Below are 12606 nucleotides of genomic sequence, written 5' to 3'. Positions count from 1 at the left end.
CAAATCTATGCCAAAACAAGTGCAAGGCAGGGAGCAGGAGCAAGGAGGGAAGGACAGAAGCAGTGACTGGGGAGGTGAGGAGATGAGACCATCATTTTCAGTCATTGCTCAGTTAACTTGACTCAACTGCCCATGAAGCTTTATATTTAGCAAAAAATGCACACAGGCCATGACTCTGTTACTAACGATTCTGGTTTAAATAGCTCTGCAACACATTTTGTACCCTCATCAAGTTGGTGAGTGATTCCAGAGTGGGTGGTGTGGTTAATGTATTGAAGACCAGAGCTTCTGCTGAAGGGAATCTAGACAAGCTGGAGGAATGGGATAATAGGAACCTGAAGGAATTCAGTGAGGACAAATGCCAGGCCATTCAACTAGAATTGCAAGGGCTAAACCCCTGCACTAGTACATGCTGAGCACTTGCCTGGGTCCATATCAGTGCTAATGAAAAGGATCTTGTGGTTGTGGCTGAGAATAGGCTGATGATGCCTTCTGTATTGGATTTTCCCAGTTGAAGGGGCAGGCACTACAGCAGTAGAAGTGGTTACTGATTTTTGCTCTACACTCGTTGGACATCATCTGAAATACTGCAAGAAAGGTGTTGACAAACTTGGGTCTAGCAAAAGAGGGTCAGGGGCTGGAGTTCCTAATATGTGGGTTTATTCAGCTTGGAGAGAAAGAGGCTGAGGAGGTACCCGGAGGAGGTTTCCCTTACCTATGAGGAGATTACTGAGAGGGTGCAGCCAGGCTAAAGAACTGAAGTTGAAGTACAATGTCATTAATATAGGAGGTTCTGATTAGAAAGAAAGGGAATACTTTTGTTCTGAAGGTTATCAAACCACTGGTTTGGGTTATCCAGAGAGATTGTGGGGAAAATTGGAGCTATTAAAGGGAAGTTTAGATAAGTACCCAAATCTGATTTCAGTGTTGACTGTTATTTGAGCAGAAGGTTGCACTACATGATCCTCCTGAGAATTCTTTCTGTGATCACTTCAAAATTGGCACAGAATAGGTTTCAGTAGTTAGGAGACTGTAAACCAGTCCTGTGTTTGTAACTTTGGAATTAATCAGGAGAGGAAACAAACTCAAGAGGGTAAACCAGACATCAGTCATTTTTCCTAATGGAAGACTGACTACCAGACAAGGGAGGAGCACATGCATTAATTTAGTAGTGTGAGAGAATCACTCAAAACTGTAAACAAATCTGTTTTGAAATACTCATAAAACACATGTTGTGCATTTGAGTTGTATTGCTAATGAGATATCTCTTCAAAAGAAACTCATGGGAATTATATAAAGAATTCCTAAACAACTCAGGTAGGACGAAGATGCCACGGTATGTACGATAGTTTGCTGTTCCATTTATTCCCTCAGCATTCTCCAGACCCAAAGTGATCAAACAGCTATATGCCTGAAAACTACAATGCTTCAATTGCACCCATTTTTAATGAAGCAAAGAATGCACCTGCTTCTCCTAGGCATGTTCATAGTGTCATATTAATTGTAGTCTTGTATTCTTTTTATTAAATGGGCAGGCCCTAAAGTACGGGCTTGAGTGACACTTCATAAAATGATTGAGACCTTGTTTAATAATCAGTTAGTGTAAATTATAGAAATGTTAATTCAGCTGTGGAGAGCTTCCTATTTGTAAGGGTCTTTCTAAAAGTACTGCTTATTTCCTTCCACTACTTATTGTTTATTGAACATTTCAATATGCTGTAAATTATTTTATTACAAAAAGCAGTAAAACACTTCTTTTGGTTCTGGTTTTCAGTGTGTGAATGGAATGTCATGGGACTTTAAATGTCAGTATTGATGAGGACACATTAAATGTGTTTTATGTAAGTAAAGTTAGTATGAGATTCTTACTTAGAGTTTGGCTTCTTTACTCAGTAATTATAAACATTCTAGGTGTACATAGAAATTACTGGTTTGGATCAGTAAATTGGCAGTTCCTTTAGTCTTGTGTTGTAGCATAGGAGTTGAAAAGAGATACACCAGATCAATCTATGCAATAAAATTAGAGAAATATACAGATCACCAAATTTACAAAGGTAGGTGTGGGAATGATAGTCTCAGCTATTGTAGTGGAGAATGAGTCCTGAGAGGTTCCGTTGGCCACTGTAGAGGAATTGAACTGGGAGAGATGGACTTGCTGTGATTATGGCATGTATTCAGAAACACAGGCAGAATATGATAGCAGAACCTGGCCATGGATGTTGATAACAGACCCTCTATGAGTTTTCAGCAGTCCAAATGTTAGTATAGCTGCTGTCGCTTGGGAACAGGCTTTGAAATCATCATAGACAGCTCTCTGAAAACTTAAACTCTCTGTACTTGCTATCAAGCAAACAAAAAAAAAAGAGTAAGTGTTCTGGAGGAAGAAAAATTGTGCTATTACATGATGTGATGCTGTACACACAGTTTCGATATTGGCTGCAATTTGGTTCAGCCGTCCTCACAATAGGAAAGAATTGGAAAAGATAATACATATGGGAATAATAGTAACTCTTGGATAAAGATGCACCAAATCGATTAGCTTAGAACATTCTCAGGAGGAGAAATTTCATAAATTTACAAAACTGATGCTGGGGAAATGTAGAGAAATTGCTACTTGTTGTTGAGAGAAAAAAATATGCAAACTTTAGGTACTGAGCATAAACTCTGTGCTTTCATAATGTACATTCTGGAATGACGAAAGTGCATTCACCATGATGTAAAGACTACAAGTAAATTACTTGAAGGGGTTTGAGTGAATGATAAATCCCCAGGTGGCTCTTACAACACCTTATACAAAAGCCTACGTAAGCCACCATCTGCAGAAAGCTGGGAGGATATACCACAAAAATATTGCTGGTAGATTTTGGTTTTTTCTTCCTGGCCTTTCTACTCTCCTCAAGCATATACAGCATGGTGTAGTATATGGTCTGGAAAACGGATATTGTGCCAGGAAGATTTTGGTCTTCTCTTGTGCTGAAGTTAGTATGTTCCAAGAGTTGTGGAATTATGTTGGAGCTTGAAAATGGAAGTGTCCTGCAGACTGATTAGACGTATAGGTGCAGATCCACCTTGCTCATTTTCTCTGAAATGCTTTGAACCCCATGTGGTGAAGTTCCATTTAGGTGGGATGGAGCCCTGGTCACAACTGGCAGCACAAAAGAAGGTGCAAGAGAATTTATTAGGCACTAGGAGGTATTTTGAGAAAATAGTAGCCTAGGCAAAGGGGATGTGCACTGTTTTGAAATAAATATAGGCTATTGTGATGTCATGTCAGGAGGGTCTAGTTATTTAAACCTAGAGGTGTTGTAAAACTAGCAGGACAGAGAAGGAAATAAATCACATGATTCTGATAAATAATATTGCAGCAGCAGTTGTGTTTGGTAAGGATATGTTGAGAATGACAACTGGACCAGAACACAAGAGTAAGAACATGGAAAAAAGTTTTGAAAAATCAAGAGGATGCAGATGAAGGAACGAAATTTTTAAAAAGCTGACAGAAAAAAGAAATGTTGAGAGCTCTCTATCTCTCCCTCTTTTTATTATAGATACATATTATAGACATGCAAGGAGTTTAAAAGCTAAAACTAGTGAACTAGAAGTCTGCTTGATGGAAGATCTTGATGTAAGAAGCGTTTGAGACCTGGTTGCATAATAGCAAGAACTGAGAACTGGAGCTTTACTTAAAGAATACTTTCAGACTTCTATCTTTGTGTATACACATAAACAGATTAACTTGTCTCCTTCCGTGCCTTAGAGAAAGGGTAATGACAGTTGACCAACCATTTCATGAAGCGTGACTTTCTAGAATATACACGAGCAAGAAAACTTCTTTCCTTGAGGAATTCAGAAGACACATTTAGCTTAATCCAGAATTGCAGCACTTCATTATTTTTGGAAGATGCCTAAGTTCAGTAGTCATCTCCTTGATTAACCTGAAAATTTTCTGAAGTACTGTAAGTTGTCTTTCTTTGTTTCTTAGAACTGTAGTGCAGATACCACACTAGAGCATATGTATCCAAAGCAGCCAGTTTTTCAAGTATGTGAGATTTATACACTCCTACTAAACAGTGACTGGGTCAGACTTCTTAGAAATGCTATTGCAGCACATGCAGTTTCCTTTGTGCAAAAGGACATTGAATAGTAATTGGATAAAACAAAGACTATCCTGGAGCTGTAGGGACTCCAACAGAGAATTCTCTCATACTAGACAAAGCAAATCTTGATCATAGCTTGTTCTCATATACCAGTGGTCTTTTGTATTTATTTATGGCTTCTGGTGGAAGCTGTAAAGAGGAATTTAAAGTGTTTCTAGCTGTGATCACATGAAACACATTTGGGATTTTTTTTTTTGAAGGCAGGTTTGAAACTTTTTTCAAGATGTAGGAGTCACTGAATCATTGAAACCACTTTTTGTTCTGTGCCACCAAATTTAACCTTTTAGTGGTGTTCAAGGATATCAGTGAACAAGGCTCAGGTTTTATGAAAGGACTGTTCAGGTGTATATTTACGAGTGGAAAATCCTTGGCTATGGAATTGGAAAGCTAAATGATGGACATGAATGTTTATTGAAGAAATGCTTACTAAATAAGCCTTGATGCAGCCAGTGAAGAGACATGTTGAGTTGTTGAGACATTAAGAAGGAAAGAGTAAGTTAGAACAGTCATGTGAAATTGTTAAAAATATCTCAGCTGTATGAACCATTCAAGTGATTTTTTTGTACTTTGAACATTGTTATAGGTTTCTTAATGTTTCTTGGTAACCATTGGGTGGATTGTAGTGTGACAGAACTGTTAAGTATTGATCTGATGATCTAAAGTGCATTTAGTTATTGGCCTATGATGGCAAAAGGCCAAGAGATTTCATAGAATTGTGAAACCTGTGAATTTTTAATAAACCCATGTAGTGTTACAGAGATCTAGTGTATAGATAATTTTGCACCCATAAAGGTAACTTGAAGAATTAAAGAACTATAAGTTGTTTATATTGCTTAATAGATTCTAAATTAAAAAAGAAAAATATAGTAATGGTGTGATGGACTATCAGGATGGACTCCTTCATTCTGTGAGTAGCTGTGGGCAAAAAAAGGTAGCAATGTGGTAGGAAGCATAATCACTGGAGTGGAGTGTGTGCATAATTAAGGTGGACTGTTCAATGTTTACCTTGAAAGGCTGATGGAATTATGATGATGTGTGGTAAAACAAAGCAATAATGAGAAGCTTGGGGAACTTCTGCTTCCTAACACTTTTCTCCTTTTCCCCCACCTCTTAAAGAAAGACTTGTAAATGATGGGATAATTTACCTTAGATAGTGAGGAGAAATGGATTCAAAGTTGATAAAATATAAATGGTAAAAGAGACAGCATGTTGGAAGATTAAGTTCTTGTCATATACAGGAGTGTGTTACACCATGAAATTAAAAGATCAGGATTCAGTTACAAATGCCTGTTTTTTTTTTACCCTGCAAAGTATTTTAGTGTGTTGTTGCTTGTCATAATAAATTGTTAAGCCCCAACTGTGAAGACAGTTTTTAAAAACATAAATTTTGTGGGTACCACAGAATTTAGGTTTTTGATTATTAAAAAAACCCGGTGCAAATAGCGACAGTCTAATAGAGATCAGTAAGAGAATAATTTTGGCTACATTATTCGACAAATACCTGCATCAGAGTCTTCTTATCCTACAATGTCATTTCCTCTGACTCATGTTAAATGGAATGATGGACTCAATAGACAACCGACAGTTTGTGTTTTGGTATTCCTATATTGCTGTAATAGTTAATGTGTTAACTTTTTTGACACTTAAGAAATGTTTTCCTACTTTTGATTTCTGAATTAGTAGTTACAACTGGTTCTGCTTTGCTTGATAGTATATAAACCTGCTTTTTAATATTTATTTTTCCTCCTCTTCTAAGGATTATGTACTGAAGGCCTGTACCGTGTTAGTGGGAATAAGACAGATCAAGACAACATTCAAAAACAGTTTGATCAAGGTAATCAGAGATTTTATTATTTAAAGCTATGGATTTATCACAGTGCAATATAAAAGGATTGCAATTTCAACCCAACCTCTGTACCACTGTGTCCTTAATGGTCTGGTGGGTTGTATTGGTATAGTCTAGGTTATTGCCACTGAAGCTCCAAGGATAGGAAGAGAATTTTGTTGCTGGCTTAAATGCTGTTAAAATACTATCTAGGTGGTATTTGGAGGTTTGAAAGAGTTCAAGTGCCGTATTAGTTGCTCCTTGTGTTAACAGTTCATCAGCCCTAGGCATTAAGGCGTTCACTTCAGCTTCTTGTGCCCCACAAACAGTAATTCTTTAGTGAAAGCTCTCTTGAATACCACGCATTAACAATTAAGTCTGAATAATTTCTAATACAGCCTTTGTCATTGTAGAATATAATGAAATGTGATTGGTAGTTTAGACTGTTCACTTTGATGTGTTTATATTTTAAAATGAGAATATTTTTTAAAAATCCTTGAATGTTAATCATGAAATTGAGTCTGTGAAAAATTGTAAAATATCTCCTAGGTGTTAAAGAAAATAAATGTGCTATTTCTTTATGCTTTGCTGCTTAGCAGCATTTTGGGAAATAGAATTTATAACTTCTTTCTGGGCAAAATTGATTAATTGAAAGCCAGTTAATGACAAATACAATATCATTCAGGTCTTCATGGAGAATAAGACAACTTCATTTTTTGGATCTTCTGCTGTTTTGTAATACTGTCAGATTTTCTTATATTTGCTTTTTGTAGGTTGGTGTGATAGCAGCTTGTCAACAGGTTCACCTTTTCCTTCCTTATTTAATAATAATTTAGCAAAATTTTACTTTTTAATGTTTTGAATAAATTCTTGTCTTCATAAAGTATTATAAGGAATGATAACAGTAGATTTTAGTTACACTGCTATTTTTTAATTTTTGTTTTGCAGATCATAATATCAGTCTAGAATCAATGGGAGTAACAGTGAATGCTGTCGCTGGAGCTCTGAAAGCTTTTTTTGCAGATCTGCCAGATCCATTAGTTCCTTACTCTTTGCATCAAGAGTTGTTAGAAACATCAAGTAAGTAGTTAACAACCTTTTCTTGATTTAGTTGTGTTATTTCCATTGCCCTTATTGCAATTTTATTTCATTGTAAGTTGAAAGGACTATCTGCACTGAGTATTTTTAAAAATTCCTTAGACACACGTATTTTTTAATACTCTTTAAAATTAGAAGAGCTGTATATCGTGAGATGAATGTAATACACTGATTTTTGAAAATAAGTTTATATATTATTTTCCTAGACAATTTAATTTGGAGACATCTACTTTTTTCCATTTCTTGTTAAGTGATAAAAATGATGAAAGCTCTTGGAGCAGCTTTGCAGTTGTTAATGGGAAAAACCCCTTGAATTAATGAGTTCTTACATTCAAAATAGACTTTAAAAATCAGACACATCTATGGGATATTGTGGTCATTCTCTAATTCACGTAGAGTTTTTTCTAATTCTTTTGGAGCTCTTACAAGATGCTTAGTTTTGTTTGCCTTTGCCTTACAAACATTTCTCAGACATTTCATAGTATTCCTGTCTTTGCAATGAGTGTCTCGTATTGGCAGCGAGCTGTTCCACAGAACAACCACCACACTTTTTACTGTGACGTACAGTATTCCAAAGTATTTTTTGTTCAAAACATGGAAGCACTGGTCTAAGCCTAAGGCTTGGGCCTGGACTTGATTAATATATAGCCCATTAGAAATTTTGTATTTTCTGATGATGTCTGTAAATAGCTATTTCTGGTATTTCTGCTGTGCTTTTCAGGCATATTGCTTGTTTAATGTAGTTGCTTTGGTTTTCTTTTTTAAAGATAAAAAAGTGTAACAGTTAAATTCTAGTCAAAGCATAAAATAGCTTAGAATATAAGTGTAATTACTGTTTTAAAATGCCATTTATAGTGTTCTAAATTTATATTTGGGATATATTGGACTGTATTTAACATTTTTTCTATGGTATTAGGGTAGATCCAAGTTCTTTTTAGCAATGCAGTCAAGTAATAGAGGGGAACTTATAGTCCTTTTTATAATATGAATCATCATTGATTAGAAGCATATTCTGCAGACTGTATGGATCCACAGCATTGGTTGCTGCTTTTTAAAGATAAAATTGCTTTATTTCATATTTCTTTCCTACATGTTGGTTATTTCCTGTTTGAAGCATGAATAATGTCCTTTGGGCCTGTGAACAATCCTTGTTCTTCTTTAGGCAGCATATTCAAAATAGCTGCATCAGCCCTATTTGTAATTTTTTTATTATTTGAGTAACTGTGAAGTTAAGAATTTAAGAATATTCTAAGCTCATGTGAATATCTTTCTGTCGCAACATTTTGCAAGCAGAGGGAACTCTAACAAGAAATGACCCTGTCACATTGTTTTTCTACAAGCCAGCAGTAAGCTAGTCAAGTAATTATTTGCTGAACAGAGATAAATAATTCTGCTTAAATTCAGAAAAATATTTTTGTGCTTAGTTAAACTTCAGTGGGTGTCCTTTGTCCTGGTTACTCTAAGCACACTAACTCTATAATAAAAAGTTACTCTATGGAAATAAGTATTTTATTAAATGCTTTCTCACTTGATATTTCTCTGTGGGTTACTTGTACCATTATACTAGGAAAAAGACTTAGCAACACTTTATTCAGTATGTCTTTCTAGATGTGTCAGAAAATGTCACTTATTTCTATAGAAATCATGGATAAGACAGAACGGCTACACGAGTTAAAAGAGATTGTGAAGAAATTCCACCCAGTGAACTATGATGTCTTCAGATACATAATAACACATCTAAACAGGTTTAGTATTTTTTAATTTTGTTTAAGTTGTAACAGTTGCATTAAAGATTTTGTTTTTAACAATGAATTATCTATTAGAATTGAAAATGTGAAAAAAGAAATTAAGAGTTACAGTTGATTAATAAAGCCTTATAGGTTTGTTTCTCACATATTTTTGGCATACATTTATCTGGAATCATTGCTACTGTAAAGTTATAAGAATGCTGTATGTAATAAAAGCTTGAAAGAGTAACTTCACCTAATAATAACTATGCACCTAATTATAACTGTTGCAGACCCTACCCCCCAAGAAGTAATAGCTATTAAAATGATAGGCTAATCTAGGTTTTAAGGAATTTGAGTCATTTGGTCTAAACACCCTCTTCCCCCTCTCCCCCTTTCCCCCTCCTGCCAAAACAGGTGTCAAATCAAATAAATTCTAAAATCTTCAATCAAAATCTAAAATATAGAGCCCAAACCGTGTGCTAAATAGTTAATGTAGAACAAAGCTGTAAGTAACAGTAAATTGGTCACACTTGCTTCTTAAATTTTGCTTCTTGCACAAAATTTAACATTTTTATATTTAAAAGTTATTTTCATATTCACTAAAATAGTATTAATAGATGTATATCACATCCTAATCTGTGCCTTTACATGTAGAATATTATAAAAAAGAGAGGAAAAGAGCAGCTTACTTGTGCTTCTTATTCAGCTACAATGAAATTATTTTCTGAACTCCACAGAATGAGATAAACTGTATTATTGTTGAGGTTATAAGGCATCTTTGGAGATTGTTTTGTTCAACCCCATTGCTTTGACAAAGTGAATTTGAACAGATTGCCCAGGATGGTATCCGGTTAGGTTTCAGTATCTCCAAGAAGGTAGACTCCAGTCTCTCAGAACAGCCTGTTTCAGGCTCAGTGGTCAGTCATCCTCACAATAAAATGGTTTTTTTTTTATGCTAAGAGAATTTCCTGTGGGTGTTTGTGCCTGTTGCCTTTTGTCCTGTCGCTGAGCACCACTCAGAAGAGTCTCAATTCATCTTCCTTACAACCAATGATAAGACTTTCCCCAAGCTTTTCCAGGCTAAACACTCTTAACATTCTCTGCTTTTCCTCATCTGAGGGATCTTTGATCTCTTAATAATCTTCTTCCTAAAGTCCCTTCATTGGGCTCACTCCAGTGTGTTCGTATGTCTGTTGTGCTGGAGAGTCCAGAGCTGGATCCCAGACTCCAGATGTGGCCTTTGCAGTGCTGAGAGGAGGGTAAAGATCAGCTCCCTAGACCTGCTGGCAGCACTCCTAATGCAGCCTAGGGTGCTGTTGGCTGCCCTTGCCACAGGGCCACCTGGCTGACTCCTGCTCAGTTTGTTGTCCATCAGGACTTTCTTGTCTCTCTGTGCAGTGTTACTTTTCAGCCAGGCAATTTTGTGTATAAACACATATATATAAGCTTTTCATGACATTTAATTGTTCTGGAGTACTGCTTGTGTGTTTGTGTTTCTTCAGTTATTTGTAAAGATCTAACTGAGCTTGTGGTACAGGGGTAGAAATAAGAAGCTTTAACTTTCCTGCTTTGTCAACAGGGAGAATGTAGGTACCCTCTATTTGCACTTTTTACAGAACATGTAAGATTTTGGAATTTAGGTACCTACTTTTACACTTCTCTCTTTCACGTGTTCAGCTTACTTAACCTTTATTGATCATGGAATTGACTGGAGAACATAAGTGATGTACATTGAACCTTCTGGTCTGGTCCTCTCTATTAATGATGCATGATTTACATTGTGGGTTGCTAGTAACAAAATTATATTTTCTTAAAAAAAGGTTGTCATTTTTTATCTCATTTGCAGTGTCAGGTAGTTGCATTCCATTCAACAAGAAATCTGCTTGGTTGTAAGGAAATGCATATATAGAAAGAGGTAGATACAGCTGTGTACAGGATCTTAAAGGCAACTTGTAGCTAAATTCTTGACAGTCTGTATTTATTTTTAAGAGACTAATTTGTGGTAAAATACTGCTGGTATATAATTAAAATGGAAATGTTGTTTGCCAAAGGAATTGTTCATTTGATGAGGTAAAGCAGTCTTCTACATCATGAAAGCTCTCATCACAAGCTAATGTTCTAGATGCTTTTTTTTTACATCCTACATAATTACAGTAAAATATTTGCTATTGTTGTATAGTTAGTAATGATTTGTGATTGATATTATTTTGGTATGTCCACAGGCACAAAACCTGGTTGTTGAAACAAAAAATACAGGTGTTATTCACATAGTATGGGAACAGTAAGCATGGGAATTTAATAAATTGCAACAGTGAGATGAATTTTTCCTTAGTGTTATAAGCACCTTTCTGAGCATTTCAGGTAATTGTGGTTAGTTAACTGTAAGCAGAAGTGAGCTTTTAAAACAAGATAGTGTTGGATTGACATTGGGCTTTTTGATACTAGTTGTGTTTTATACATGTTCTTTTAACAAAACCCTTCATACATAAGGACTAATCTGGCATAATGTGCTTCTGAAATCTGGGAAAACACCAGTGTACAGCTTTTAAAGTCTGGTCAGAGTGGATTTGGAGTCTGAAGTTCCTGAGATGTGGCAGTGAAGAAAGTGGGCAGGATCAATAGAGACGCGTCATCTTTAATTTTGAGTGAACATAGAAGGTAGATGAGCACTTGCTGAGCACTTAGAAGAAGATTCTGAAGTAGTTAGAGACAGGTTGGAGACCAACATACAGGTTTGGTATGGTTTTGTTTACTCTTAGAAAGTATAAAGGTAAAGTTGAAGCACAGGAGGGGATGCAGTTGATTGTTCATTTTGTTTAATCTGGTGGTGAGCTGTTATTGGGGAAAAGGTGCAATGCCTTTCTTTTTTTTCTCACATCTAGTCATAGATTCCCATTACTTCCTTTATTTAGTCTGATGATCATGAGGATGCAGCATGTTAATAATAATGCTAAGCAAAATGAAGCTTACATTGATTCATTAATCTGTAAATGAATTTAAAATGTAATTTTTTTAGCAAAGAGATTATGAATTTTACTGCTGCTCTGAAATAGTATCCAAATGTCCTTTGGGCCAAACTTACTCAAAACAGATTGAGAGACAGTATTTGTATACTTTCACACTATTTTTTATGTTTTACTGTGGCCATTATATATGCATTGTAAATGAGTGGAAATGTTTTCTTATAGTGTTAATTCTAGTGTTTACTATGGCTTTCACAGCTCTTCAGTCTATGGACTACAGCCAGCTGTCAGAAATTCTTGTGGGCTGCTCTTGTGACAAATTTCTGAAATTTTATTTTCTACCTGTTTCTACATGACAATTGTGGCTCTGCTACCTTTGTGATATCTACTGTAATATAGGAAATGCATGTCCCCAGCTGAATGCATATCTTAGGTGTTTGCCAGATATATTAACACATGATTTTTCATGTATATCTCAGTAATTACTTCTAGATAAAATTGTGATGTCAGTTTAGAATGCAGAATATTTTAGAAAACAAAATACCCTGACCCTTTCTTAGGTATTTACTTGTAGATGTTAAATTGATAACAGGATGGTTTGTTATCCTTTGAAGGTGTTTTGTTTTTGTTTAGTAATAGTATTGCAGTAGTGAATTTAGATAATAAGTGAAGAACCCGTTTCAGTTTGTTTATTATTGTCAGTTCAAAATGCTGGTGGAATGTTGAATTTCTTTCTTGATTAAAAGCTTAATCAGATTTATATTAGTTAACTATCCAAATCTGGAAATGGTATGGTTTCTAAATTTTCCTCTGCATAATTGCATAAAATATTCAAA

At 35.5% G+C, this 12606-nt stretch overlaps 1 protein-coding gene across 2 annotated transcripts in view; it reads left to right on the top strand.

Moving 5' to 3' along the window:
• The window catches only part of ARHGAP5 (Rho GTPase activating protein 5), a 46829-nt gene that overhangs the window by 30356 nt on the left and 3867 nt on the right, over positions 1-12606 (top strand). Inside the window, exons 5-7 of one of the 2 annotated variants that reach the window (XM_064424003.1) lie at positions 5911-5988; positions 6928-7059; positions 8717-8822. In XM_064424003.1, the coding sequence (XP_064280073.1) occupies positions 5911-5988; positions 6928-7059; positions 8717-8822 (316 nt within the window). Of the gene's footprint in view, positions 1-5910; positions 5989-6927; positions 7060-8716; positions 8823-12606 lie in introns of those variants that run through there. The other variant, XM_064424004.1, reaches the window with a different exon arrangement.

The sequence above is a fragment of the Passer domesticus genome, chromosome 6 (genome assembly GCF_036417665.1).
Source record: "Passer domesticus isolate bPasDom1 chromosome 6, bPasDom1.hap1, whole genome shotgun sequence".
Classification (NCBI taxonomy): Eukaryota; Metazoa; Chordata; class Aves; order Passeriformes; family Passeridae; genus Passer; species Passer domesticus.
Note: the sequence above shows the minus strand (reverse complement) of the source record. Positions and strands in the feature narration are given on the sequence as shown.